This window comes from Scomber japonicus, chromosome 2 (genome assembly GCF_027409825.1).
Source record: "Scomber japonicus isolate fScoJap1 chromosome 2, fScoJap1.pri, whole genome shotgun sequence".
Lineage (NCBI taxonomy): Eukaryota > Metazoa > Chordata > Actinopteri > Scombriformes > Scombridae > Scomber > Scomber japonicus.
In genome coordinates, this window is record NC_070579.1 from 22,737,747 (window position 1) to 22,762,549 (window position 24,803).

The following is a 24,803-nucleotide window of genomic DNA, read 5'->3' on the forward strand; positions in this document are numbered from 1 at the left end:
GACCTCCAACACTTGATTTCAGACAGTTTTCAGAAGGTTTTTGATATAAATGCAAGCTTGGAAATTGATCTGTAGTTGCCGTAGTCCAAGGGATAAGGACCAGGTCTTTGATCATGATACGGTCATATGTGCAATAGTCATCTAATAACATACAGCAGTATGTTTTGTCATAGATTAAACTATCCAACTGTAGAAAGAAGTTGAATCATCAACCAGCTTAAAAAAATGCTTCTTACATTTTATAACTTTCTTTCTATTGTTTTAGGCAATACATTTACAAACACAAATACATACATGAAACAAACAACAGACAGGGTCATCTACTACAATGTGAAATACTCATATCATTCAAAGTCAAAATAGAAATGAAATGGGCTAATAAATTGAGTCGGGGGGAATTGTTCCTCTGTACATTCATAAGGTCCACTTTGAAAGTCCCAGTGAGAAGTCCATCCAGAGCAAACATTTTGCAATACAGTCATCTCGAATCCAAGTAACACCTCCATTTACTTCTTACATTTTAATTATCAGTGAATTGGATTTGCTTAGTTGACATGCAAGTTCAGTAGCCACTGTGATATCATTTTGAATACTTAATTTATTTACTGCTTTGAATTGACTGTTTATATACTTTTAATACTGAAGTGGATTATGTTGGTGACTGATGAGTAAAACCTTAACTGGTTGATGTTCATTTATAATGGAGTATTACCGCTTTAAGGTATTGCTTGTTTTAGTACAGTAAATGATCTGAATACTACCACCACTTTATCTGGCTGAAATAAAAATCATTCCTAATAATAATGACACATTATTCATAATGCTGATGAATAAATAGCTTTTTCCTATTGAAAACTGCAAAAAAACAAAATTATGTTGATAAAAGTCAAGTGCAAGGACCAGGGTGTAAACCTACTTTGTAATAATTGTATATGCTCATGAGTCTCAATGTAGGATTAGACAGGATAAGATTAAGCCTAAACACACACAACACTACAAAGTATCCCTGTTTTAGGTGATCGGATCAAGATGCCATCCATTCCTCTAACAGGTCAAAGTCTCACTTCAACCTGGGCTGTTTACTTTGGTTACATCACCTCATACAGTAGGAAATATCTGCTGGTGAAATGCATCCACATGAAGTTTGTGTCAGGCAGTGAGGAGATACACTCGGAGGGAAAATAAAAGAGTGGCAGATAAACTGAGCACATTCAAGAGTCACACAGGGAAATCTTTGAGATAAAAGAGCCATCTAGAGGATGAAGTGTGTTGCTGCTGTTGTGTTGCTGAGTCTCTTGTCATTGGGACAATCAGCTCCTCTGAGCGACTGTGACAGTCTGGTAAAACCAATAACTGTCAGCAATGAAGACGTAAGTGCACGACTGCTTTACTTTGCATCATAACTATTAAATGCTTACTATCATTCAATTAGTGTATGAAAGTCTATTGCTGTTGCATCACTGTTTCTGTTTTACTTCCTGAAGTTTTTCAAATGGTTGTGAAAAATGTGCGTGATTTTGTATTCTATTTTTAAGTGCATGAGATCCAAAGAAATTGTAGAGATCTTTACAGTAGAACCACTTACTGTGCATTGCCTATGTTGTCCAGATGTTGGGTAGGTGGCTGTACATCGGGGGGAGCTCTGACCTCCCAGGAAGCCGTTCCCTGGGACACCTGCTGACTAGCGCCTGGCTGGACCTCACTGCAACCACACAGAGTAACAAACTCAATGTCATCCAGACTCAGAGAATGTAAATCCTCAGCAACACCACCACACCATAGCTTTTCTTATCTACACAACAACATAAATATTGTGTTATAATCAGATATTGTAGCTTTTATCGTTCCACGTGGATGAATTTTCATTTTTGAATATGCTGATGATGCAAACTCAGTAAATTGAGTATTAGGCATATAGTAGTCGTGCACCTTCATACAACAAACTAATGCATGTCAGGAGACCAGAATCACACACCAGTCTGTACAAAATACATTTAATTATGTAAAATTGAATACACAGGGTACAGTAAGTTATGTGTAGTTGTGTCATCCATAATATTATGTTCTGATGCAATATTCATTTCTTTTTTACTTCACAGATATGGCGATTGTTCAAGCTTAGCATACAGCGTGACTTTTGAAAATAGCACAATGTTAATTGGTGAGTGAATGAGAGCCACAACGTATGAGCAAGATCATCAACCCTGCAGTCAAACACTTCTTTCCTCACTCATTTCCTGTGATTTTCTTCATGTTTGTGTGTGTTTTTCACAGAGGAACCTTTCTACCTCAAAGAAGTCTACCTGCCAACTGACTGCTCAGACTGCCTGGTTGTTCATGAAGAAATCATCTCTAGCAAGCATACTTTTACCAGTCTTCTGCTTTTTAGTAAGAAATACTCACTCAGTCTTGAAACATCTAATAGACCTTTATTGAACAGGATAAATAATAAATCATTTCCTAATGAAATAAATGTACCTACAGCTACTGTAGGTGAATACAGAGCACTTTTCCAGATTAAGATGGGTTTCAGCATAAAAATACAACAGTGTGGAGAATGAACACATCCCTATAGATGGAGAAATGTAGTACTATTTGTATAAATTTTGTTTTGTTTTTTGGATGAAATATTTGATATTGTCCCTGACTGTGCCATGTTTATTTCCAGGTAAGAGACGAATTGTCTCACCTGATGTTCTGGAGATGTTGAAGAGACAAGCAAAATGTCTGCGGATGCCCTCGCCAATAATGATCGACACAAACTATGGTGAGAGTCCTCATTCATTTTCTTATCTCTGCATACTGTGCTCCTAGAATGTCATAAAGCAATGTGTGTATCTTTATGTGTATGTACACAGAAATCTGCCCTGACAACGTCCCAACCTCAGATGGACTCAGTGCGCTCAACTCCTTATTAGAGGCCAAGATGGGACATCGAGTTGCAAGACTCCTGGATACTTTTTTTGACATGTTTGTGAACTGATTTATTATTAGTTTTGATTTTGTGCCACAAGTAATTTTGTATGAAAAAGCATGGATTTTTTCTGCTATAAATAAGTAATTAGGAAAATTGCATAAAAATCTAAGTTTGGAATCATTATTGATATTTTGTTGTTGTTTGATGTTGTGGTATCAATTCTGCCTTTTTTATCAATCCTGACATTTTATGACATCCTGGGAAATCCTGTGACACTCGAACATATGCTGTGCTTAGGTTAAAGGTTAAAAGCCAGGTATAGTTAAAGGGCCAGGGGCTGTTTTGTCCAGACTGACCAATTGCTCAGAAGTTGGAGTTTTTAGTGATAAGAAACTATATATAGTGTTGTTAGAACTGGGGTAGGTAGAGAGACTTAGATCGGCACCAGAGACTCTCTCAAGATTGGATGTTTGACACTGTTCTCTTTTGTCATAAAATCTTTAAAATATACAAGTGTCAGCAGTGGTTTCCTTCTTCATCAACATATCAAAAGATAATTATTATAAACTACAATGTCTCACATTCTGAACTCTAAAAGATATTATTAAAAACAAGACAACGTCTCTCCGATGAGGTACATAGACAGAAAACAAAAGAGAGAAAAACAAAAAAAACAGAAATAAAAAAAACAAAAAACTCTCAAGTAGCTGACCAGATACAACTGCAATGAAAAAGAGCACTTATAATTATTAAAGTAAGAAATAATTAGAAGTAGATGTAGTGCATCATAAATACCATAAACAACAAGAAAGTAGTGCAACAATCAACAAAATGTTAAAAAGGTTTGTTCACAAAGCAGCTGAATTTTGAGGCGTTTCTTAAATGCCCTTTCTTTATATCCACATACCAACTCTTCCACTTCTGTCAAACTCAAAATATGCATAAAAACAGCTGGATGGAGACAATGTTCAATGTCGGTTATAGTGCAACTGATATGGCTCTGTGCCTGAAGGTGAAACAAATGGCTGGTGGCAGAATGAAACTTTAAAATGAGCTAGTCACCTACGTTGCTTGTCTGCTGTTTGGTGAAAGGCAGGCAGGATATAGTGGGTCCTTCAACCAAAACCATTAGTTGAAAGAAGCTAAAACGATCCGTAGAGCTGAGGGGAACTGCAGAGTCAAAACTGTTGTATCTGTATCTGTTGTTCTTTTCACCTCAAGCAACCCCTTTCACATATTGTACATGTTTTCATTTCCACATTGTTAATATAAAAATATTGATTATAGCAAGTAGTAGTTCTATATTACCATACACATCTTCTAAGTATCTGCTGAGTAACATATAATATCATGACAGAAGAAGTATTGTGGATACAGACCATAAAGTTTGGTATCTTTTCATTAGCATTACATGCTAATTCTGTAAAATAGTACTTCCTTCATTATTTATTTACTGTTACTTTTGGTTTAATCTGGTCTAATTCCACAGTTATTGTTATTACACATACAGCATCAGACATCAACATTAATTTACTTTTCAGATTTTGGATGAATTTAGTTGTCTAAATACAAGCCAATAAACATTTCTCTGTCTCCACTTCTGAACCAGATTATGACACATATGTAAACAAATCATGAGTCCATATGAGGTGAGTCTCTAAGCCTTGATGCACCAGTTTTAGCTTGAAGCAGCCAGTCAGCGGGCCAACAGCTATTTGCAGCGATAGATTCAGGATCTTAGTGAAAGTGAGAAAGTAGATATAGCGAGCCATGATGGGGTTGGTTCATGTTATTTTGGCTGTGCTCAGTCTTCTGACTGTTGGGCAGTCAGCTCCTGTGACAAGCTGTGAGAGTCTGACCAAACAGGTTGAAATCATAGGAAGAAACCAGGTAAGAGGATCTATCATCTCACTTGTCACATAATGCATGTTGATTTTTTCACCATTTCTGAGAAAAAAAATCACATTGTGCATTCATTTGGCCATTTGTCATTTTGTGTAACTAAGGGAGACTCTGTCTGTTTCAGCTGCTGGGTAAGTGGATGTACATAGGAGAAAGCACAACCATCGCAGGATTTAAATTGCTGACCAAGGCGTTAGTGGAGACTTCCTGGGCGCGTATTTCTGCTGCAGATGAGAGTGATGCCATCAATGTTTTTCAGTCTCAAAAAATGTAATTTCAGACATATTTGCCTATTTATTTAGTAGCTAAAGTCTTCCATAGTATCTAGTGGTGTTTTCATTATGCTTAAAAATGTTAATGTGCAATTCCACTTTAAAAAGAAATTACATTTGTGATAGGCTTGGCCGCTGTTTCACTGCCACAACTAAGATGACTTTGGGAAACAACACTCTCTCTATGGGTGAGCAGTGCTGATGAAATATCCTGTGCAAATATTTTGACTGACCATGCATATATGCCCAGCTTTGGACTTTGTGTGCAAAATTGCAACAACACTTTGTGTATTTTTATGGGTTGATGTCCTGTGAGTGTGTATGCTTGTGATCCCCAGTGCACCCTATGCATGTATCTGAGGTCCTTCTGAGTACTGGCTGCCCTGACTGCCTCGTTCTACAGACAAATTTCACCTTCGGAGGAAGCACATACAAGGGTCTTCAGTTCATGAGTAAGAAATACAGACTGATAAAATGAATGTTAGACATTCAAAATAGTTCATAAAATGTTAATAGGGAGTGACTTTGAAATGGATTTGCACTGATACCTTAAAGTTTACACACTGTATTAAAACTAGGGATGAACAAACAATATTGCTAAAATCTTTTATCACTTTTACCATTTAAGCTAGCAGTGTCATTATGTACTCTGTTTAGACACACTTTATAGACCAGACAAGACTTTCTAATCATCTATTACTCAACAACCATGAGCCAGACTATTAACAAAATTACTGTTCATGGGATAACATGACCTGAGTCTGCAAACATGCAAAGTGCTCTTAAGCTGTTCTTAGAAACAGTGGTGCTTTGAGCCAAATTCTAACATCATCATGCTAACATGCTTACCACACAATGACACATGATCTGCTTAACATTAGACCTAATGCTCTAATGTTAAGCAGGTTGTGTTTACCATGTTCACTGTCTCAGTTCAGTGTGTTAGCATGCTCAGACGTGCTACTTTACACTATATACACAGTACACCTGAGGGTGGTTGGAATGCCATTAGTTTCCAGATGTTTACTGTTGTAGCTAAACAACGCTGTCTGTCAAGACACACAGAGGGGCTGACCACATGAACTGTAACTGTGGCAGATATCCATTTTATTTGACCAAGTCGTATTATCTTCAGATCAATTCTTAAATACATTTTTGCTCAAAACGAGGATTGTGGATTTTGTTCCCCCATCACTTTCATCGTAAGCACATTTGAAGGTGATCTTCTAATGGTCAGTATTAACAGGAGGGATGATTACAGCATACAAAATCTGTTTCAATGTTTATATGGGCACCTAACGGTTGATGAACTTATCTGGTAATGTCGGAGGTTATTTGAATGACCCTGCGCACGTCCAAAGTTCTTCATAGTTCCTTTGCCTGCACTTGGTCTGTCTCTCAGGCAGAAGAGCTAGGGTGACTGATGCTGAGATGGACGAGTTTAAGAAGCAGGTAGAGTGTCTGAACTTACCACCACCCACTGTCCTGGACCCAGAAAAAGGTATGAACTGGACACAAAGTCTTCAAATGAATTTGAATTATACCACAACCATGTTGTTTTACATATAGTATACCCTCTGAGGTTGTAAATATTCTCAGTTTTGAGATTCCAATAATGTCAAAGTTTTTATGTTTAGTGTTTTTAAAATGTATTTATACTTTTAGTAGTTGAAAGCAACAGTGGTGTCCTAATTTAAACAGCAGGACCAGCAGTTTTTTAAGTATGATGTAATTAAGCATGAGCAAAGTACAATAAAACCAGTACTGAAATGCATTTTATTAAATTGAACTGTTTAATCTAAAAATAAAAGGGAAAAAAACTCTACCAGATAAACCTTGTAACACACCTCCTTAAATCTGCTCAAATATGCCTAACAATGATGTGGGACTGTGACACACGGTGAGTGCACAGCTGACATCAATAATTACTTTAATATATAAATGGTGAATTTGATTCTTTATGTTGACCTATATTTTTCTCATCTTCAGCACCATGGTCGATAAGGTTGTCCACTCGTGAAATTATCTCTTGATTGGAGTAAATAAAATGAATCCACCCTTCTCTTCTCTCACAGGATTTTGCCCAGACGAGTCTAATTTACAAGAAACAGAGACCACTGACCTAACCACTGACATCTCAAGCATGAATGCTGAAGATGTAAAGCTGTTTGATAGGTTTCTCAGCAGCAGTGATGGAATACAGTTGTTAATCAAAATTATCACCACCGGTTTAACTGGATTAAAAGAAAATTAACATTGCTGTGTTTACATTGTGAACAGGTTGGGTCTGTCTAAGAAGCATCCCAGTTCCAATAAAAAGTAAGATACCAAATGAATGTGAAGTGTGACTTCTGCTGTTCTGTGTCTTTTACAATTTGTTTTAGACTATCTGTCATCAAACTGAAACTTTGATATTTTTGAGAGCAGATACAATATTTCAATAGTAAAATTCTGAATGCAGAACTTATAAAATACTCTTATAAAGCAGCAATGAACAATTTTTATTTTATTTCATCATTATGTATTTTCTCAATTCATCAATGAATAGTTTTGTCTATAAAATCTCAGAAAATGCCTGTTGTCACAACAAAACAAACAAAAGAAAAAAACAGTACTGGCCTGAATGTTGAAGAATCATCGCAAATCAATACAAAGTTATGATGAAACATTTCTCTCTTGATGGGAGTGGTCTCTTCCAGGTTGACAATACCCCCATCTAAAGGTCACAAGGGGTCACTGAATGGTTTGATGATTGTGATAATGATGTGAATCATATGCTATGGCCTTTACAGGCACCAGAACTTGACCAAAATGAACATGTATGGGAGGTTTTGGGAATATCTTTTGAAATAATGGTGTTCATCTCGAGTAGAGTTCAGAGACTGTAGAATCAATGTAAAGGAGCATTGAAACTATTCTGGCTGCATGTAATGGCCCAACACCTTACTAAGACACTTTAGGTTGGTTTTTCCTTTAATTTGTCACCCATCTGTTTTTCAGTAGCAGTCGGAATTACACTGAAATCAATTCCACTTTAGTTAACATTAATGTCACTTTTCAGATTCTGAATTCATTTTTTCTACTTAAAAAACAAGACAATATTTTGCTTTCTCTACCTTTAACCAGATTACCAAGCATGTGTAAACAACTCAGGACTTTGTTATTAAATACTGGATGAGGGATTTGGGATTTGAACTTGAATATGTTACACCATTCAGACAGAGACTGCAGTATTGGTGTGGAAAAAAATGTTGATTTGTATTACTTCTAATCCTATACACTGGTCCTTTAAACAAGAAATAAAAATAATGTTAAATAAAAGGATTGGGCAGGTTTCACAAAGTATCTCCTTACAAGTGCCACATATACACAAACAATCACAATTAACAGGCCAATGAGGAGACTTAAAGACTGACAGATTAAGGATCTTTGTGAAAGTAGATGTAGTGAGCCATAATGGGCCCTCTCACCAGCTGTGAGAATCTGATCCAACTGGCTGAAATCCAAGGAAGAGACTGGGTAAGACACTCACTGAACTCTGTGAGCTTTAAGATATAATTTTCTTCATCTTTCTAAAACCGGAGTGAGTGTGTAAGTTTGTCATCTTGTGCAACTGAGGGAGACACATTCTGCTTCAGCAGAAAGCACAAACAAGCCAGATGGAGAAATCTCTTGACAGCCACTGGGTAAAAATCCACTAATGAGAGTGATGCCTTCACAGCCGTATTCACAACAAAAGCGTAGTTTCAAAATGAATTTTTAAGATTTTTTTTTCTGTTCAGTCTGTCATAAAGATAAAATAGTCCAAACCACAGTGACTTTGTTTTGAATACCTATCCAACCAGGTGACTGAAGGCATATTAATGAGGCCCGTTGACCACACAAACTGGTGCTGTGTACCTTTTTATGTGTTCTTTGTCAAAGCACAAGTACTACTAGTAAAATCAGGAGACAACTGTATCAGCTGCTAATCAAACACGAAAAGTCTTGATTGGCAGCAACAAAAAAGGTTGCAGGCCTTACCTGAACCTCAGTGAGTTCAACTTGTTTTCCTCTGCCACTCCACTCTGAGCTCAGTGTTGGTACCAGCTTCATTTGTTAACTTTGACACAGAAAAGTGTCGTGAGAAACTGATAAAACATTTTCAGGTCCAGGACATGCAATAAAAAAATGAATGAAACCTGCAAAGCAAATATTTTGTCTGACCACATAACTGCACAAACAGATCTGAACTTTGTCTCTACAATTGCCAACACCACTGTGTGTATATGTGTGTATCCCTACAGATTAAATCTAAGACAATTTAATTACAGAGCAAATGCTGCTTATTTATAATGATTAAACTTAAATCTCTCAGTGTACTGATTAAACAATACTTTATTGTTAGACTGAATCTTTGGCATGTTTGATTAACTGCTAACTTAATCTGCAGGTGTGTCTTCTCTTTGATGTACAGACAAATCATCATCTTCATCATGGGAACGTATGAATCAGTCAGTAGATTTGATAAGGTCTTTTTAACAAGACAACAGCAAAGTTCGACTTTGTAAATCTGGTGTTAGTCTTTTGACCTTAGATCACTGAAAATCTCGCAGAGACCTTTTATCAACACAGAAAAACTGAACTCTAACTGTTCAGCACAAGTTTAAAAAACAAAGAGTCACACTCAGTTAAGTGAGGAGGATGCCCATAGCCTTGTTTATTGGTAGTTTATTACTGTACATACACCTGCTTACGAGTCATATGTACATATATTTTTCTCTCCCTCACACACACACACACGCACGCACACACACAGAATACTCAAGATTATATAAAAAGGACTCATTTTCTGTGCAGGGTTCAATCACAGTCTGAGATCTACAGAGAACATTTGCATCGGCATACACCACGCACACACCATAACTATCTGTATATGGCCTTATGCCTTGATTTACGTAGAACAGACCACGATCAAAAATATAGAAAAGTGATGAACCAATAGGCAACCCAGTGGTAATCAAGTGAATTTAGGTTGTTTTATCAATGAATGCAATGTCTGCAGATTGTGGGTCTGTGGTGTTTGCGCCTCATTCGCTATCTAAACAGGAAGACCACAGAAAACGTATGAGTTTTTCAAAGGGGTTTCGATTTCAAAACAAATTCCAAAACAGATCATTTTAAAGTATTCAAATAATGTGTTACCTATGATAGTATACTTGACCTCTCTGTGTAACCTTGGAACATACCTGACAGTGGGATGTTTCCAAAGCTTTTTTTTGTTTATCTGGTATAATCCCCTGAGTGTGACCGACACAGTCACCAGAGCTGAGTCACCTAAAAGGAAGTGGCTGTGTTACAGACTTTCATGTAATTATGACCAGTCTCCATGACTAGATGTGTTGAGTGGGAAAATACTCTGTTCTCTGTTGTCCTACTTGCTAAAAATTGTAGGTATGTTTCATTAAACTGTGAAAATCATCATGACAGTCATGACAAAAAAACCTCTTAGGCATTTATCACAAAGCAGGATTGTTATTTAGCAAGATAACTGAACTAAAAAGTAAAACTGAACTTTTACTCTTTAATTAAAACTGCATAAAGTGATCTTATGACCCCTGGGGAACACGTCAACAAGTTGCAAATACAACACTGACATGCCGTCATCTTATAAAGTTGACAAGGCTAACTTGTTAGACAACCGTTGCCTTTTTACACATCCAGTAGACACAGAGCCACAGTATAATTCATTTACAGTTGTGTTTCTTTCCACCTGTCTAATGTAAATTCAATATGTTCCCATGTTTAAATCTGTTGATCTCCACCAACTTTGGAGGGAAATATTTTTTGGCTCTATAGCATCTAAACAGTCCACTATATTCATCAGTTAACTGCTAACTGTCTCCACCATTAGTGCTGGGCATGTAACGTAGGGCAGGTTAATCAACTTTTCAGTGAAAACAGCTGCTGAGAGCTGTGAGAATGAACCAAAACACTGAAGCTGCATGACCAGGAAGCCAACGCAATGAGCTGATAGATGCTAAAACCCTTTGTAGAGCTTAAAAAGGAAGATCATTCTCTGTAGGTTCATGACTCCTTTCACATTACACAGAAAAATATTGATTAGTGCAGCTCTAAGTCCACATTTGGGAGTGGTTTGATTTTAACCAGTGTAGTTATCCAGCTAATTTTAAGTAATCTTGCTTCATGATATAGAACCTGGTATTACTCAACACCTACTAAAGATGACCTAACACTCTCAATCACCTCAGACCTCTGAATAAAATGAGTCATATTATATTTAAAAATGAAGAACCTTCTCGTAAAGGGCCACATCCTTAGCTTGGACACACATATAAGCCAGAGTCAGCACATAAGGAAGAGAGGCCATGTGAAGGTGTTAAGGACAAAGCGATTGTGTGCTTTAGTGTTGACACATGACAAGAGACAAAAACGTAGCAACCATGGTATACCTTTGCAAAAGAAGAACTGAGTCCTGTTTCGCAAAAGCACACGTCAAATGTGCTCTTGCATTGCTTATAAATTACAACAAAAGCAACAAAGATCGGTTATGGCAAAGAAATACTTCAAAGAAAGAACCCTGCCTTACAGAATAAGGAGCATCTCTTCATGTCTGATGTGTCTCTTCTTTGCTTATAATTCTCTCTCAGACATAGACATACACACACACACACACACACTTAAACACAGTGAACAGTTTGCAAGCATCGACTGCCTCTCTTTCACCAAAACAGTAAACAAAATGTCAGATACTACAAAAAAACAAACAAAACAAAAAACACGAGGGTTTCTTGTCTTCATCACCAGCAGCCTTCTTTCCAGCTTACTTGTTCCACTGTGACTCAGAAGCAGTTGCTAGGTAGCTAGCTCATCACTTGGACACACATAATGTGGACAACAAATTGTTCCAGATAAATTGTGTAGCATAAAGACCCATTCATACTACGGAGAGTACAGTCAGACTGCGTGATTGTCACTGGGTTAGGGCAATGCACAGTGAAGTGTGCGGGGATATGAAGGTAGGTGGGAGGGTAGTCGATAGGAAGAGTGACATTATCAAGGCCAGCTGTTCGGGCCACTGGCCAAACATGTTCCTGTAAGACTAGTCTGTCTGCTACAGAATTGATTTGGATGAAGGTTCCTCCAATGTGGTTCCTTTGGAGTTCCATATTATATTGTCTCTACATCCTCTAGTAACCATCTAGAGCACCAAACCAACAGTTACAAAAGCACTGGGGTGTTTTTTTTTTTTTTTTTGCAGGTGAGTGTGGTGGTGTGACAGTAGGTAACGTATGAAAGTGTTTGTTTGATCATGGTCAGACTGTGCCATGTGCTTAGGTTTGGAAACATAAGTGACAAAATTCCAGTTGTAGATCACAGGACTCCATTCAGGAGTCCAGTCTCCAGCGATAGTTCCAAAATCCATAACGCTGCCCATAGCTGGTTCTCCTCTGACATCCCGCAGGCTGGTGCCTGTTAGCATGACTGTGCCAGAGTGTGCCAGCTCGCCTGATCAGGTCATGGTTCAAGTCTAATTGTGAATTTCACTCCAAAAAAAGTGTGGGGATGCTGGATTTGTAAACAAAGATATTAGAGAAGGTACGTGTGGGAGAACGGGTCAAAGACAAAAGAGGGAGGACTGATGCTACCCTGTAAACAAAAATATTGGAGTATTTGGGGAAGGGTAGTTAGTCAGAAGCTTGACAGCCATTGATCTGACGGAGCCTGGCAGCAGTGAAGGTTTAAGACCTGCTGCAGTCGGGTTAGTCCGGTCTGAAGATGGGGATCTTAGGTAGGAACTCTATTAGGATTACCTGTAGGTGAGCAGAAAGAAAGCCATTAGTAGTGAGAAGAGAGACGTTTTTCAATTCATATGTACGACTGGTAAAATGGCAATATTGAGTTTAAAGAATTTTTGAATCAATGGGATCAATTACCCGAATGTGTCAGGTATTAAATTCACTGGATTCTCCCAAAATCAACACTCCCAATTTGACTATTTTACCTATACCACAGTTTCACTACTGAATATTCTCATAATAGACTCTGGATTAATACACAAAGCTGTCTGGATGTTAAAACCTGTACACTGTGAGAAGATATTTTGTACCCATACCTACATATGTTGAGTTTGTCAGTAGGAATTAGAGGAAACATATAAAAACTGTGTTCAGACCAACATTAGCACAATGTGAAAAAAGCACAGCCTCATTCATTAAACAAAAACCTTACTGCATTAAAGCAGTGGATGTCCCAACACAGAGGGCTCCAGCAAAAAACTAAACGACAACATCCAGCAAGAGAGTTGAATCTAGCTAAATTATAGCTACAACAGAATGTGACATAATTTAGCCACACACAGTGTTTCTCAATCAAATTGACGCAATCAGTAGATCAGTAGATTACTTTGTAATGTCGACAGCAGAGCTAAAATCCTTCTACATTGTATTACTGTGTGTTATTGTCCCAACAGTACCTGAAACATGTATAACCTTGCCATTAATACAGTACTGTTTTTGCTGGGTTTTTTAAAAAAAAGTATTTTGGGACAATATCACTCACAAATGCAAGCACAGAGCTAAAACATTTACAACAAAAGATACAATACTTACATATTCCATCATGTTGTTGGTTTCACACTTCCTTTTGCTTAGTCTCCAGTGCAAACACAACTGAAAACACAGCGTAAGAGTGGTCAGAGAATATACATCATATGTCAAAAACCAGTTAACAGGTTATTAATCCACACACATATCCATGTATTCCTTCTGTACTCACCTTGTGGTAGAGTCTGCTGTTCTCCCACTCCAGAAGCTTCTCTATAGATCTTCTAGTCTGAAAGGAAACAGTGAGATAGGATTATACTCTTTTTTTTTACCCTCAACCCTGAGCTGATATGGATTAACTAAATGCAACGGAAGTTTGGTGGCATGTCACGATGCATATGAGTGAGAGACAGTGTGGGTGTGAATCTCACCCTCTTGCTGAGGCAGATGACAGGCCACAAACTGAAGCCCAATGTGCAGCAGCAGCAGAGGCAGCCACACAGGAGCCACCGTACGTTCACTGGCAGTGTCTTCCTCAGGCAGCTGTTTACACGGTTGATACTGGCTTTGAATTCCTCTGGTGCCACCTGAGGATGCACACATACACTATCATTAATATAGTGACATTTGACCTTCTTAGATGGCATTTACAAAAATGTCATCTGTGTTTTGTCCCGGTGGTGAGATGAAACATTGGCTAGGTCTGGAGTCCAGTGGAGAAAGACAATATACTGCACTACAGTAGATTAATTAATGATTGTATTAAAATTGACCAATATATATATATATATATATATATATATATACATACATACATATGTTTACTGGGGGCTACAACATAATGTAAATTTGTAGTGGAGCATAATGTGAGAGGATAACTTCGTCATAGATAATAGGTGTTGATGACTTATAACAAAATACTCACCTTTCCTGTAAGTGCTGAAGGAAATTCTGACTCGAATTTATTACTAAGCCCAAACCTGTGGAGGTGAGGGAAAAAAGCAGATGGTTATACATTAGCAGACATACATTGTGTTTGGATAGTTGTACAGACTTTAGCAAAACAGCATGAGTAAACTATCATCAGGATAAACTTGACGTCTTATTTTGGAGGTGCCCAAAAGCACACGGATGTTATTATAATATTACCAAAACGGAGACAATCTTTTATTTCATAAATTATATAAAAGGATTTTATACCCATGTATATCCACATATCAAATTTGATGTGTATTAAACAGATGCAGCCAATTCACATCAATCATCTGACCAGTTTTATTCAATTTTACTTGTATGTGACACCTCAACAAGTTTAAAAAAACCCAGCTACAAACACATTTGTACAACCTGGCATTTTATCAGCTCCCTTCCTTACTATAACCTATCTTCTGTTTTTAATTACCTTTTATCGTCTAACCTACATACCTGTGTTTCATCAGCCTCTTATCATTTTTGTTTTGTCCTCTATTGTTTGACTGCTTTTGTTTCTTTCTTTGTCTGATCTGTTTTTATTGACCTTTGATTTGATTTTGTCCTGGTATCCTGACATTTTCATTTTCATTTAAAGCCAATGTGTTATAATTTGTAAAAATATTATTGAAACTGACAAAGAGTGTTGAGAGAAACAAAGTTAATGCTGTTGATTTGAGGGAATAGTATTAGCAGTTTTGAATGTAAAAACTACAGTAAAAACAAAGTTAGTAGCTTCCTATGAACACAAAGAGTGCTCCTTCTTACCTGACTAGACAACATCTGGTAACTTCAGTCCCCACTGTAACGCCTTAATTTGATTTTACTTAATTTTTCACACAGGTTTCTATCCCAGGGTAGAAACCAAATTGTAACCAATTTGTGGGCACGTTTAGCAAAGTTTGCACAATGGTACATTTTAGGTAAAAAGGCTATATTACATTATATAGGAAAATAACAGCTCTGTATTAATAAGGATTTACATTTTACACATTTATCTCTCAAACATCTCTGTATTAAACTACAGGGAATTCATTTGTTTCTCCCAACACATCTGTAGTAGTTGCCAAAGTATAATTTAAACTATCGAAGCCCATTTCCACCAATGTGATGAAAAAAAAGATCCTGAAAGTCAAAATAAGAATCCATCTAAAATAATGACTTAGCATCTCACAATAATGGGATACTAATAAGTCATTATTTTGAGATAGTTTCTCAATATAATGACTTATGTTTTTTTGTTTCATGACATTGGCAGAAATGGGCTTCCACATTAAACCACCCATCTATGTTTAAATTAATTTTGTTATTACAATCAGATAAGCCCAAAGTTATTTGTAAATTAGGTCCATCTCGAAAGACTGTTTGTTCATCTATCGTTTTGTAATTACTGTATATTCTGCTTGTGCTCAATATCACGTGATCATAGTTTGAAGTCAAATTAATGAAAATGAAACGAAAACCTAAACCGGACTACTAATAACTATTAACATTTGGAGAATTAGCTGTTTTGAGCAGTGTAGTCAGGCATTGGTGAAATCAAAGGAGACCTATTTGGGCCATGAGTTTGTTTTTAACGAAAATATAAAATAACAATAATCACACTTTAACGTGACGTTTGATTAAAGCTTTAAATCAGATATACATATTTATGAGGACGTGTACTTGTGCTAAAATGAGAGCTAACAGGCTGCTATGCTAACGTTAGGTCACTGACGGCTAACGCAGCTAGCAGCCGGTGATCCAGCCGGTACACGGTGACCGTAAACTCCTCTCCCGGTGCCCGTTAACCTCGCCAGTCTGCTTACACGGTGACGTGGCCGGACCCTCGCACCACCACCGGGTCCGGAGCGTACTTGAGGAGCTGCTCCTCCGCGGCCCTGTCCTCGTCCTCCTCTTCCTCCTCCTCCTCCTCGTAGATCTCATCAAAGTCCTCCATCATCGCACGGCTCGGCCTCGCGCTTCCCGGGAGAGACGCCGGGAGAGACACGGTGCCGCGGGATAGCGAGACCTTACCGGGAAAATAATAACAAAATAAAAAAAGTACAAAGAAAAACCGTGAAGACAATATATATACCCGTCCCGGAGACGATACGGCTCACATCGCTCAGCAGCTCCGAAACAAAACATCAACATCCGCCGCAGTTACCGGAAGGCGGACAGGCGTGCTGACGTCAGACTCCACTCGTGTTCTGAAGATGTAGGGGAGAACAGGGTCGGTAGCCACACTTTTTACTTTCCTTTAAAGTCCTTATTACCTTTAAAGTCCTTATTACCTTATACTGGTTTCCTTTCAATATGTAATGGAAGCCTTAAGTGTAAAGTAGTAATGGAGTGCAGTGTTTCCTACTGAATTTAGAGAGACTATGGTGGACTATGTTTTTTTACAAGTCAAATGCATCATTCTGGTGCACTCTGAGAGCAACATTTAGAGGTTATGTCAAGATTTTTTTTGTGTGCTTTAGTAATTTAACTGCTGGTTGTAATACTGGTATGAATGGTGATGAAACACCCACAAAGCACAAGAAAGACATTTTACCAGTTAATTTAATGTTCCAATTAAACAATCAAAAAAGACCAATGCCCATATTTCCGCTGTGAGCATTATATCTAGAGGAGCCTGGCCCTTAGTGTGTCTTCCTGACAAAATACTTGTTCATTTTGCTCTCTAAAAAGAAAGAAAGGACTCGATATAGCACACCATATATGTATATGCCAACATGTGACAACCAACCCTGAAAAGACCGTGACAAGCATCCCCAACTGGGACTTTTTTCTAGCAGCAAAGCTACAAACCATATGTTGTAGCGTACCTTGATAGTGTAACCTATCTAAACTATAGATACTTTTTAATGGTAATGATTGTTTTATTATAGTGTAAAAGCCTAGAAGAGAAACACTGAAGAGCTGGATATTTACATTTTCACCTGAAAAACACTAAACGTCCTGTCATCTCAATGTCAAGTGGTTTACTACAGAAATTACCTTGGAAGCAACATCTCACCCAAATTCTGAAACTTTGAGTACCAACACTTTTTAACAGTGCCCTTTAGAGATCAAGATCTAATGAATGTGACAACCAACCCCATTCTCCCCTACATAAAATACTCTACTTTCAATGGTAATGTGTGCTTGATATGGTGTTTCCACTAGAAAAGTTCATCTTGTTAAAAATCATCAGTTGGATGACAAGATGTCTCCTACTTCCATGGAAAGTGCACTGAAGGCTTCGGGTTTCCACAACAGTTGTATGAGTTGAATATTGGATCAGAATGGACTCCCAAAGTGTACACCCCTTAAAAAGTGGATTTTCAGTGAGCACAGAGAAACTTTCCTCTTTCAACAGATGAATGTGAACAAGTGTAAGTCTGCCAATAAAAAAACCTTCTCTTCTCAGTTTCTCATGAAGAATGTGAGCAGTAAGATAAGACGATAAGATGTATCTTTATCGATTCCCCTTGGGTGAAGTTCAAATTGACACGAGCAGTACAAAAAACATAGCAGCATAAGGGTGAAAGTGATCAAATAAATAAAATACTATATGCAGTAAACAATATCTGTGTAAGTTATATCTGCAATATATAAATGTGCAATATGCAGAAATTCCTGAGATTATATACATGTGTGCAGCATCAGTCTTTTTTAGTGGGAGTGGCAGGTACTGGGAGCTGTGGTATTGTGCAGCTCATGTTAATCTTCCACTAATATGAAGGCTCTAAAAACTCTTAAAGGGTGTCTTCATTTAACTTTATTCTTACTTATTTTACCCTATATATTCAGTCCTATACAATATTCAATTTACACAGGTTACACAGGTGTGACTTTGAAAGTTGAAGCTTACACTCAATGGACAGAGAACATGGAGACATCTTGTGTCCAGCAGTTAAACTACTGGTAATTAAATATATTTGCATACTCATACTCGCCCTCCACTGCCCCTCGTTGCTAGAGTAACTTTAGAGAGAAAGACACTTTACTCGTTGCCTCCATTAGTTAGCCAATCAGAGGCTGCATAGGGGCGGGTCTTCGTAGAATGCGGATGTGACAGTACTCACTGTTTAGGAAGCGTGAAGACAGTTAAACAACAGCCGCGTTGGTAAACCCTGCCAAACTTTTGTTTTAGCTTCTGAGCCTTACGATGTCACGAACAGATTACTTTAATATGATTTTACAGGTTTTCAGAGACGTGACTCCTGCTATCACCAGCGGGATTCTCACTGTGATACTCTTATCGTGCGCATTGTTTGGTCTCCAGATATATTTCAACTTCACCCAGGGGCTCTTTAGCGTTGGTTCAAGTGTTTTTCTACATGGACACCTTCACAGGCTCTTAACGTACCCTTTTTACCACAGGACAGTGGCTCAGCTCTTCCTGAGCATCATAACTCTGGTGGGTCTTAGCAGCAGTCTGGAGAAAGGTGTCGGCACGGTGCGTTTCCTGTTCCTGTTCCTCGTGCTGTCCACCACCACCGGCTTGTTTTACGCCTTCCTGGATCTCCTGCAGGATGTAAGCAGCCAGAGACACACCGAGGGGCTGGTTCCTGTGGCCCTTGCCTGTGTGGCCTTAACTACCATGCACACAAAAATGACTAAAGGCTTCCTGTGTGGGGTCAGTTTCCCCACCGTGGCCCTCCCCTGGGTGTTCCTCATCATCACCACCGCTCTCATCCCTGACTGTGTGCTCCTCTGTAATGTCATCGCCATCCTGATAGGGTGGTTTTATGGTAAAGGATGGTTCTCCCGTGTGGACATGTCTGAGGCCAGGGCTGTTGTCCTGGAGAGGATGATACCCTTCAGGTTGTTGAGGAGCATCTCTCCTGTGATGTTTGTCCCTGCTTCCATAGAGGACAGGAGGAAGACCCTCCTTCCACAAATTAATCCGACCCCTGGGTCCTACCCGGTTCAGGCTTACGCTCCACTGTCCAGCATTAACACCACTGATACCACTAAGATGTATGAAGGCTGGCCGAGCTCACCCAGTGCCCTGTCCAGTCCCACATCACCTGTTAGTCCTCAGGGCTCCACGCACAGCTCTGGGACGAGTCATGGACAGAGTTGTGAGCAAACCTGCAACCACAACCATTTCTCTCACAGTCATGATCAACTATAGTTATATTTGTTTATTTGCTTTACAGATAAGTCATTTTCTATTAATAGTGCTTTATTTTCCATAAGAAGTGATGGTACAGTTGCAGGATCTTTTTTCATTGAATTATGTGGACTACATTGTGTAGTCTCTGTCTGCCTGTATAAAATGATATTTTTCTGAATGTTTTAATGCTACGGGTAACTTGTGTACTTAAACTTAAAAATGTACTCAATGTGTTTTATATAATTTCTTATTTCTATAAATAAATACATAAAACAAAGTATCCAGAAACTTGTGTTAACACATGAAAACCCCTGATTTGTGTGAACATCCTGTCCTGTCTTCAGGCCAGATGCAGGATAACAGATATGTTTATTTCAATTTTAAAATAAGTTGTGATTCTCTGCACACAGGATTTTTGACCCCACCATATCTTCAACTCTGATTGTTGATAATGTGTCTTAAAGGTCATATTGTGAGAATTTTTTGTTTGATTGATTGACAATGATACCAGCAGGATGAAGCATTGCTGTGCACACATACTATGTCTTGTTTGCTATTTGCCTCATGAAGATCTAGTATAGTTGAAACACTGACTTTGAATTATGGACCGATAAGATTTGAATTATTTTTCCCCTTCAAATTCTTTATGGTATCAGTTTGTCATCTCTAAATCTAATCTAAATTTTAGGGGCATACATGCCCCTAAAACCAAGACTTTAATTTGAGATGAACATAAAATAACTCTTCCAAAAAAAACTCAGCACTCATCCCGATACCAGTTTAGTTTTACTTATCAGTTATTAGAGATGACAAAAATAGTTAATACCCATGTTCAATATTTGCTGCTTGTGCACAAATGATCTTGTGTGCTCTGATGGAAGTACAATACTGGCTTCAATATTAAGTTTCCCACGCTAATCACACTTTTTGAAATTAAATTGAACCCTTCTTAAGACCTCAACAGAGAAAATGTAATATCTTTTCCACAGCAGAACAAATGCACAATAGGGCCGAGTTTCATGTTTGAAATCAATTTGACAATATTAGTCGGGACATTTTTCTAGCTGACTGGAGGGAACATGATGCAGACGAAACCACACTTAAAGTCCAGTGTGGAAAAACGACTGACTCATGTGAAAAAGCTGCTGTCTGCTGTGACAGTTACTGAGGGAGACGCCAAAACTAAACTCACCAAACTAGTACAAGTGTGACAACGTTACGTCTCTCATTGCTAACATGACTGTAAAGGATATGCTCAGCGTTGTTTGTGACAGGGAGAAAAAATATCCATGTTGTCATATTTTAAGGGGTCTGTAAGCCTAAGATTTTTTTTCTTTTAATTAATATGTTTCATGAATGAAAAGAAAACGAGTTATCATTTAAATTAATACAAATTTGCACAATTAAAGCTGTTTGTTATGAATATTGAAAGCTATTTTTGACTCATTATCGATATAGCCCCTGTTAATGTGGGCATGCAGCGATTTTTCGATTAGTCGTTGGTTATACCCACCGACTAGTCGACCCCGAAAAAATGGGCCCATGCACATCCCTAGTTAAGACAGATTACAGTATCTACCTTTAATTCACTTTAGCAGTCCATTAACTCCTCTTACCTTGGTGAGAGCATGTGGTGGCCTGGGGAGAACTTATCGAAACATTACCAGAAAAAAGAAAAGAAAGAGCTGGACTGGAGTGAGTCATCGTGGCCAAAGACCCAACCATATTTAAACTATTGAATCCTCTAGACAGGGGTCTCTCTTGCTACTAGGCATCACTTCAAAATTGAAAGTAATTAAATTAAAAGTAAGACATTTTATTAACTTAAATTCCTAAAATCTTATATCAAACTTTTTAAAGGGTGATATATTATAATGAATGTTTTGACAGGTTAGTCCAAATTCAACTCACTGTCACTGCACAAAAAAAGAGAGTTTTAATTCTTAAGCAATTTGGTTTAATTCACTCACTTTCAACAACACAATCATCAGAAATTCACATAATCTCATGACACCTGAAACTAAGTCACACTGGAGAAAAATGGCCACTGAGCAGCTACCTGTACTGAAATGACAGTGATACCAGAGCACTGATTACATCTCACGATCAAATAATGGACTCATTCTTCCCAAGTGTCTCCATAGATGTTCTTCTTTGCTGTAACGTAACAAATAGAGACAAAAGAGGAAAAAAATAAGTCTTAAGTAATTAATTAGATTCACTAAAAAACTGGTGTACGTGTATATGTAACTTTTCCCGAAACTGGAAAGTGTTCTAAACATGCCAACATACCCTCATTTTTGGGTCGTTCTGATCCCTTCTCAGGTGAAGGTTTGAGCAGAGTCTCAGCCCTCTGTGTGAGTGTAACCTCATAGTTCTCTCGGTTTTTGAGTCTCAGGTCCTCATAGAGGATGGCCTTTCTCCTGGGCTCCTCCTCTTCCATATATGATTCAACTGAAGGTAATGGGACAAGAACAGAGAAATGAGTTATCATCTACACCAAAAACCAACTCCTTAAGGAACAGATTTTGGTGACATTCTGAAAAACTTATAAACTTTAATCACATTATTAAAAAAAGACACATCTCGAAGAACATAATCATATACATGGTTGTTAGACACTATTAATTTTAGCAAGTACAATGAGTTTGGACACTGAAATCTATAATTTTGTGCTCTTTTCACCTTATTTTTCAGTTTCTATGTTTGTTACATGGAAGTAGCAACCTAAGTTAAACACACACAAAAGCATTGGAGATTGCTTGAAAAAACATTTAACAAATACATCGATAGCTTCAATATGAACAGATTAGGCTCAGTAAAATTACTGTTCAACAAATACTTGTCACAGGATTGATTTGCTAGTTAGTTTATTATTGTCAGTGGGCCCAAGATACTTCAGGCTTTACATGATTTCACACACACAAAAAGGTCATTAATGTGTTTTTGTAAACCTATATGGTTCTCTGTGTGGTACCTGGAGCACTGAAGTCATCTGTTTTTTTCATCTGCGCAGGTACCTCTGGATTATACCCAAAACCATGTTCTCTGGTTTGTACTGTTGCCTGGACAGGAGCTTCTGCTGCCTGAAACATGGTGTCAAATGACTGGGTGTTAGGGTCACTCATCTCTGATTGAGGACCTCTGGAACTGTGAAAGAGAAGAGAAAAAAAATGGTAAAAAGGTATTTAGTGTATTGGAAAAATAAGAATATCTAAATAAAACATGTAATAACAGGGTTTAATGAGGGTGAAATCTGGTGTGTGTACTCACTACGGAGGCAGTCCTGTCCTCTGTCTGAGGGCCTCTCCCAGAGGAGAGTTCTCCAAACTCTTGAACTTCTCCTGGCACGTCTTCATGTATGACATCTTCCCAGCCACGTAGCCACAGATGCCAGCAACTGGAGAGACAAGCATAGTTCATGTGAGAAATTTGAAACATCAATTTTTTTTTTAATGTAATACTTCAATATAGATATTTTGCACTTTCATATATTTAATTGCAACTAGGGGCACGTGACATAACTGAGAAAAGTATTGTTATACTGTGAGGTCTTTTCTTAATGACATGATGCTACTGAGTGTGTATTTTCCAGCTCTAACATTCAGGAACTTACAGGCCAGTTTGGGTAGAGATCCATACCTTGGAGATGCAGATAGAGTTCCTATAAATTTAAACATAAGGATTAATTTCAAGTTCAAGTTCACTTTATGCCTGATTTTATAGATATGTTGCTGATTTCTCTACATTGTGGATGACATTACCTCTAGCAACAAGGGCTTGAGTGATGGCCATGCTCACCACAGAGAAGGGCACCGCTGTGAGGGAAGCATGTTGATGTCAGACTCGATACAAACATTAGTTGTATATTACATGAAAATCAATGTACATACTGTTGTGATCAATACAATATATTTGTCAAGGAAGGAAGAAACATCTTTCCTTGATTTACAATGATAGGTTCACAATTTTTTAAGTGAGTCTTAAGACAATACTCAGATGTTCATATTCCTTGCAGTAATTATTCCTGCTGTTCATACTGGATATTAAGAGATCCCCTTCAAATGTGCTTTTAATGTTAGTGAGAGATGCCAAAATCCACTATGTGTTCACACTATGGATTTTGTGCAAAATATATTTAAATGTTTATCTGAAGCTTATATGAGGCTTCAGCAATCTTTATAGTCATATGAAGTGATTATCTGACACCATTACAGTCTATTTAGCTTCAAATTCCCCTTTTGTGTTTCATTGGACAGCGTTTCCGTGTTGAGTTGCAGTGGAAATACAGTGAGCTTCACATTAGCTTCAGATACACTTTTAAATATAATTTTGCACAGAGGGGAAGACTGTGCATATGTACACCATCACTTACAAGTGCATTATGAAGGGATCCTCTATTGGTCAGTATGGACAGGAGGAGTGATTACAGCAAGAAAAACAAGTGTCAGTGTTTATTTGGGTTCCAGGATGTTGTGTCAAGACAGACTTGAAGAATTATGAACCCGTCCTTTAACTTAAAATATTGGTCTGACCTGTGTGTGCAAGACAGAAACTTACACCTGAACCAAAAGCTCTCGTGGTTGCACTCTTTGAACACCCTCCTCTCCTCCTCTGTGGGGATGTAGTCCATGCCCATTGGCGCCTGCACAATAACACACCGACAACACAGCCTTAACTTTAAATCCCTTATTTCACTGGTACTACTCTTGTTGGCGAGTCACGCAGACAGCTCCCACTCTACAGACAAACTACGTATATTTTAAACAGGAATACAAGCGGTACGTGTCTTCCTCTAAAAGTAACTTAACGTTAAAGCAGCTAGCACGTTTTTAGCACCTAGTTGGATACTGCGTGTTTATCGGGATATTTACCGGCGGTCCGCCGCGCTGCCGCTCCTCATTAAAACCTGCGGTGGGGGATGACATCTTGACGATAATGTCAGTAATAATTGAAGGTTTCAAAACATCTGAGAGGATAAAGTGTGAGCCCCTCAGCAGACTGACTTCTGTAGTGGTTGGTACAATGTCATTGATGACGCTGACGTAACCCGGAAATAAAACGTGTTTTTACAAACCTTTATTTAAACATTTGAAAAGTTTTGT

General features: G+C 38.1%; 5 protein-coding genes across 6 annotated transcripts; 3 read left to right on the plus strand and 2 right to left on the minus strand.

Annotated features, from left to right (window-relative positions):
- Positions 1–1,126: 1,126 nt before the first annotated feature.
- Positions 1,127–3,430, plus strand: LOC128369019 (uncharacterized). Its single transcript, XM_053329971.1, has 6 exons — positions 1,127–1,370; positions 1,609–1,751; positions 2,100–2,161; positions 2,275–2,388; positions 2,669–2,767; positions 2,859–3,430. Exons 1-6 carry the CDS (start codon positions 1,260–1,262, stop codon positions 2,981–2,983), a joined length of 654 nt encoding a protein of 217 aa, XP_053185946.1. The 5' UTR covers positions 1,127–1,259; the 3' UTR covers positions 2,984–3,430.
- A 1,134-nt stretch (positions 3,431–4,564) lies between these two features.
- On the plus strand, positions 4,565–7,427 carry LOC128368993 (uncharacterized). Of its 2 annotated transcripts, XM_053329941.1 has the most exons (6): positions 4,573–4,807; positions 4,944–5,089; positions 5,218–5,279; positions 5,430–5,543; positions 6,494–6,592; positions 7,167–7,427. In XM_053329941.1, exons 1-6 carry the CDS (start codon positions 4,688–4,690, stop codon positions 7,343–7,345), a joined length of 720 nt encoding a protein of 239 aa, XP_053185916.1. In that variant the 5' UTR covers positions 4,573–4,687; the 3' UTR covers positions 7,346–7,427. The 2 variants fall into 2 exon arrangements, with proteins under 2 accessions (XP_053185923.1, XP_053185916.1); XM_053329948.1 differs by lacking the exon at positions 6,494–6,592 and having other exon boundaries at positions 4,565–4,807.
- Positions 7,428–11,470: 4,043 nt separating this feature from the next.
- On the minus strand, positions 11,471–16,718 carry chic2 (cysteine-rich hydrophobic domain 2). The gene is made up of 6 exons (XM_053329984.1): positions 16,415–16,718; positions 14,563–14,617; positions 14,069–14,224; positions 13,870–13,926; positions 13,704–13,763; positions 11,471–12,905 (listed from the first exon to the last, which is right to left on the minus strand). The coding sequence occupies exons 1-6, from the start codon at positions 16,546–16,548 to the stop codon at positions 12,855–12,857; spliced, it is 513 nt and encodes a 170-aa protein (XP_053185959.1). The 5' UTR covers positions 16,549–16,718; the 3' UTR covers positions 11,471–12,854.
- Positions 16,719–18,693: 1,975 nt separating this feature from the next.
- Positions 18,694–20,203, plus strand: rhbdd2 (rhomboid domain containing 2). The gene has a single exon (XM_053329904.1). It carries the CDS (start codon positions 18,745–18,747, stop codon positions 19,714–19,716), a length of 972 nt encoding a protein of 323 aa, XP_053185879.1. The 5' UTR covers positions 18,694–18,744; the 3' UTR covers positions 19,717–20,203.
- A 1,429-nt stretch (positions 20,204–21,632) lies between these two features.
- On the minus strand, positions 21,633–24,737 carry LOC128368984 (OCIA domain-containing protein 1). The gene is made up of 8 exons (XM_053329930.1): positions 24,573–24,737; positions 24,259–24,343; positions 23,463–23,516; positions 23,315–23,362; positions 22,972–23,098; positions 22,676–22,848; positions 21,991–22,152; positions 21,633–21,855 (listed from the first exon to the last, which is right to left on the minus strand). Exons 1-8 carry the CDS (start codon positions 24,624–24,626, stop codon positions 21,818–21,820), a joined length of 741 nt encoding a protein of 246 aa, XP_053185905.1. The 5' UTR covers positions 24,627–24,737; the 3' UTR covers positions 21,633–21,817.
- Positions 24,738–24,803: the final 66 nt, after the last annotated feature.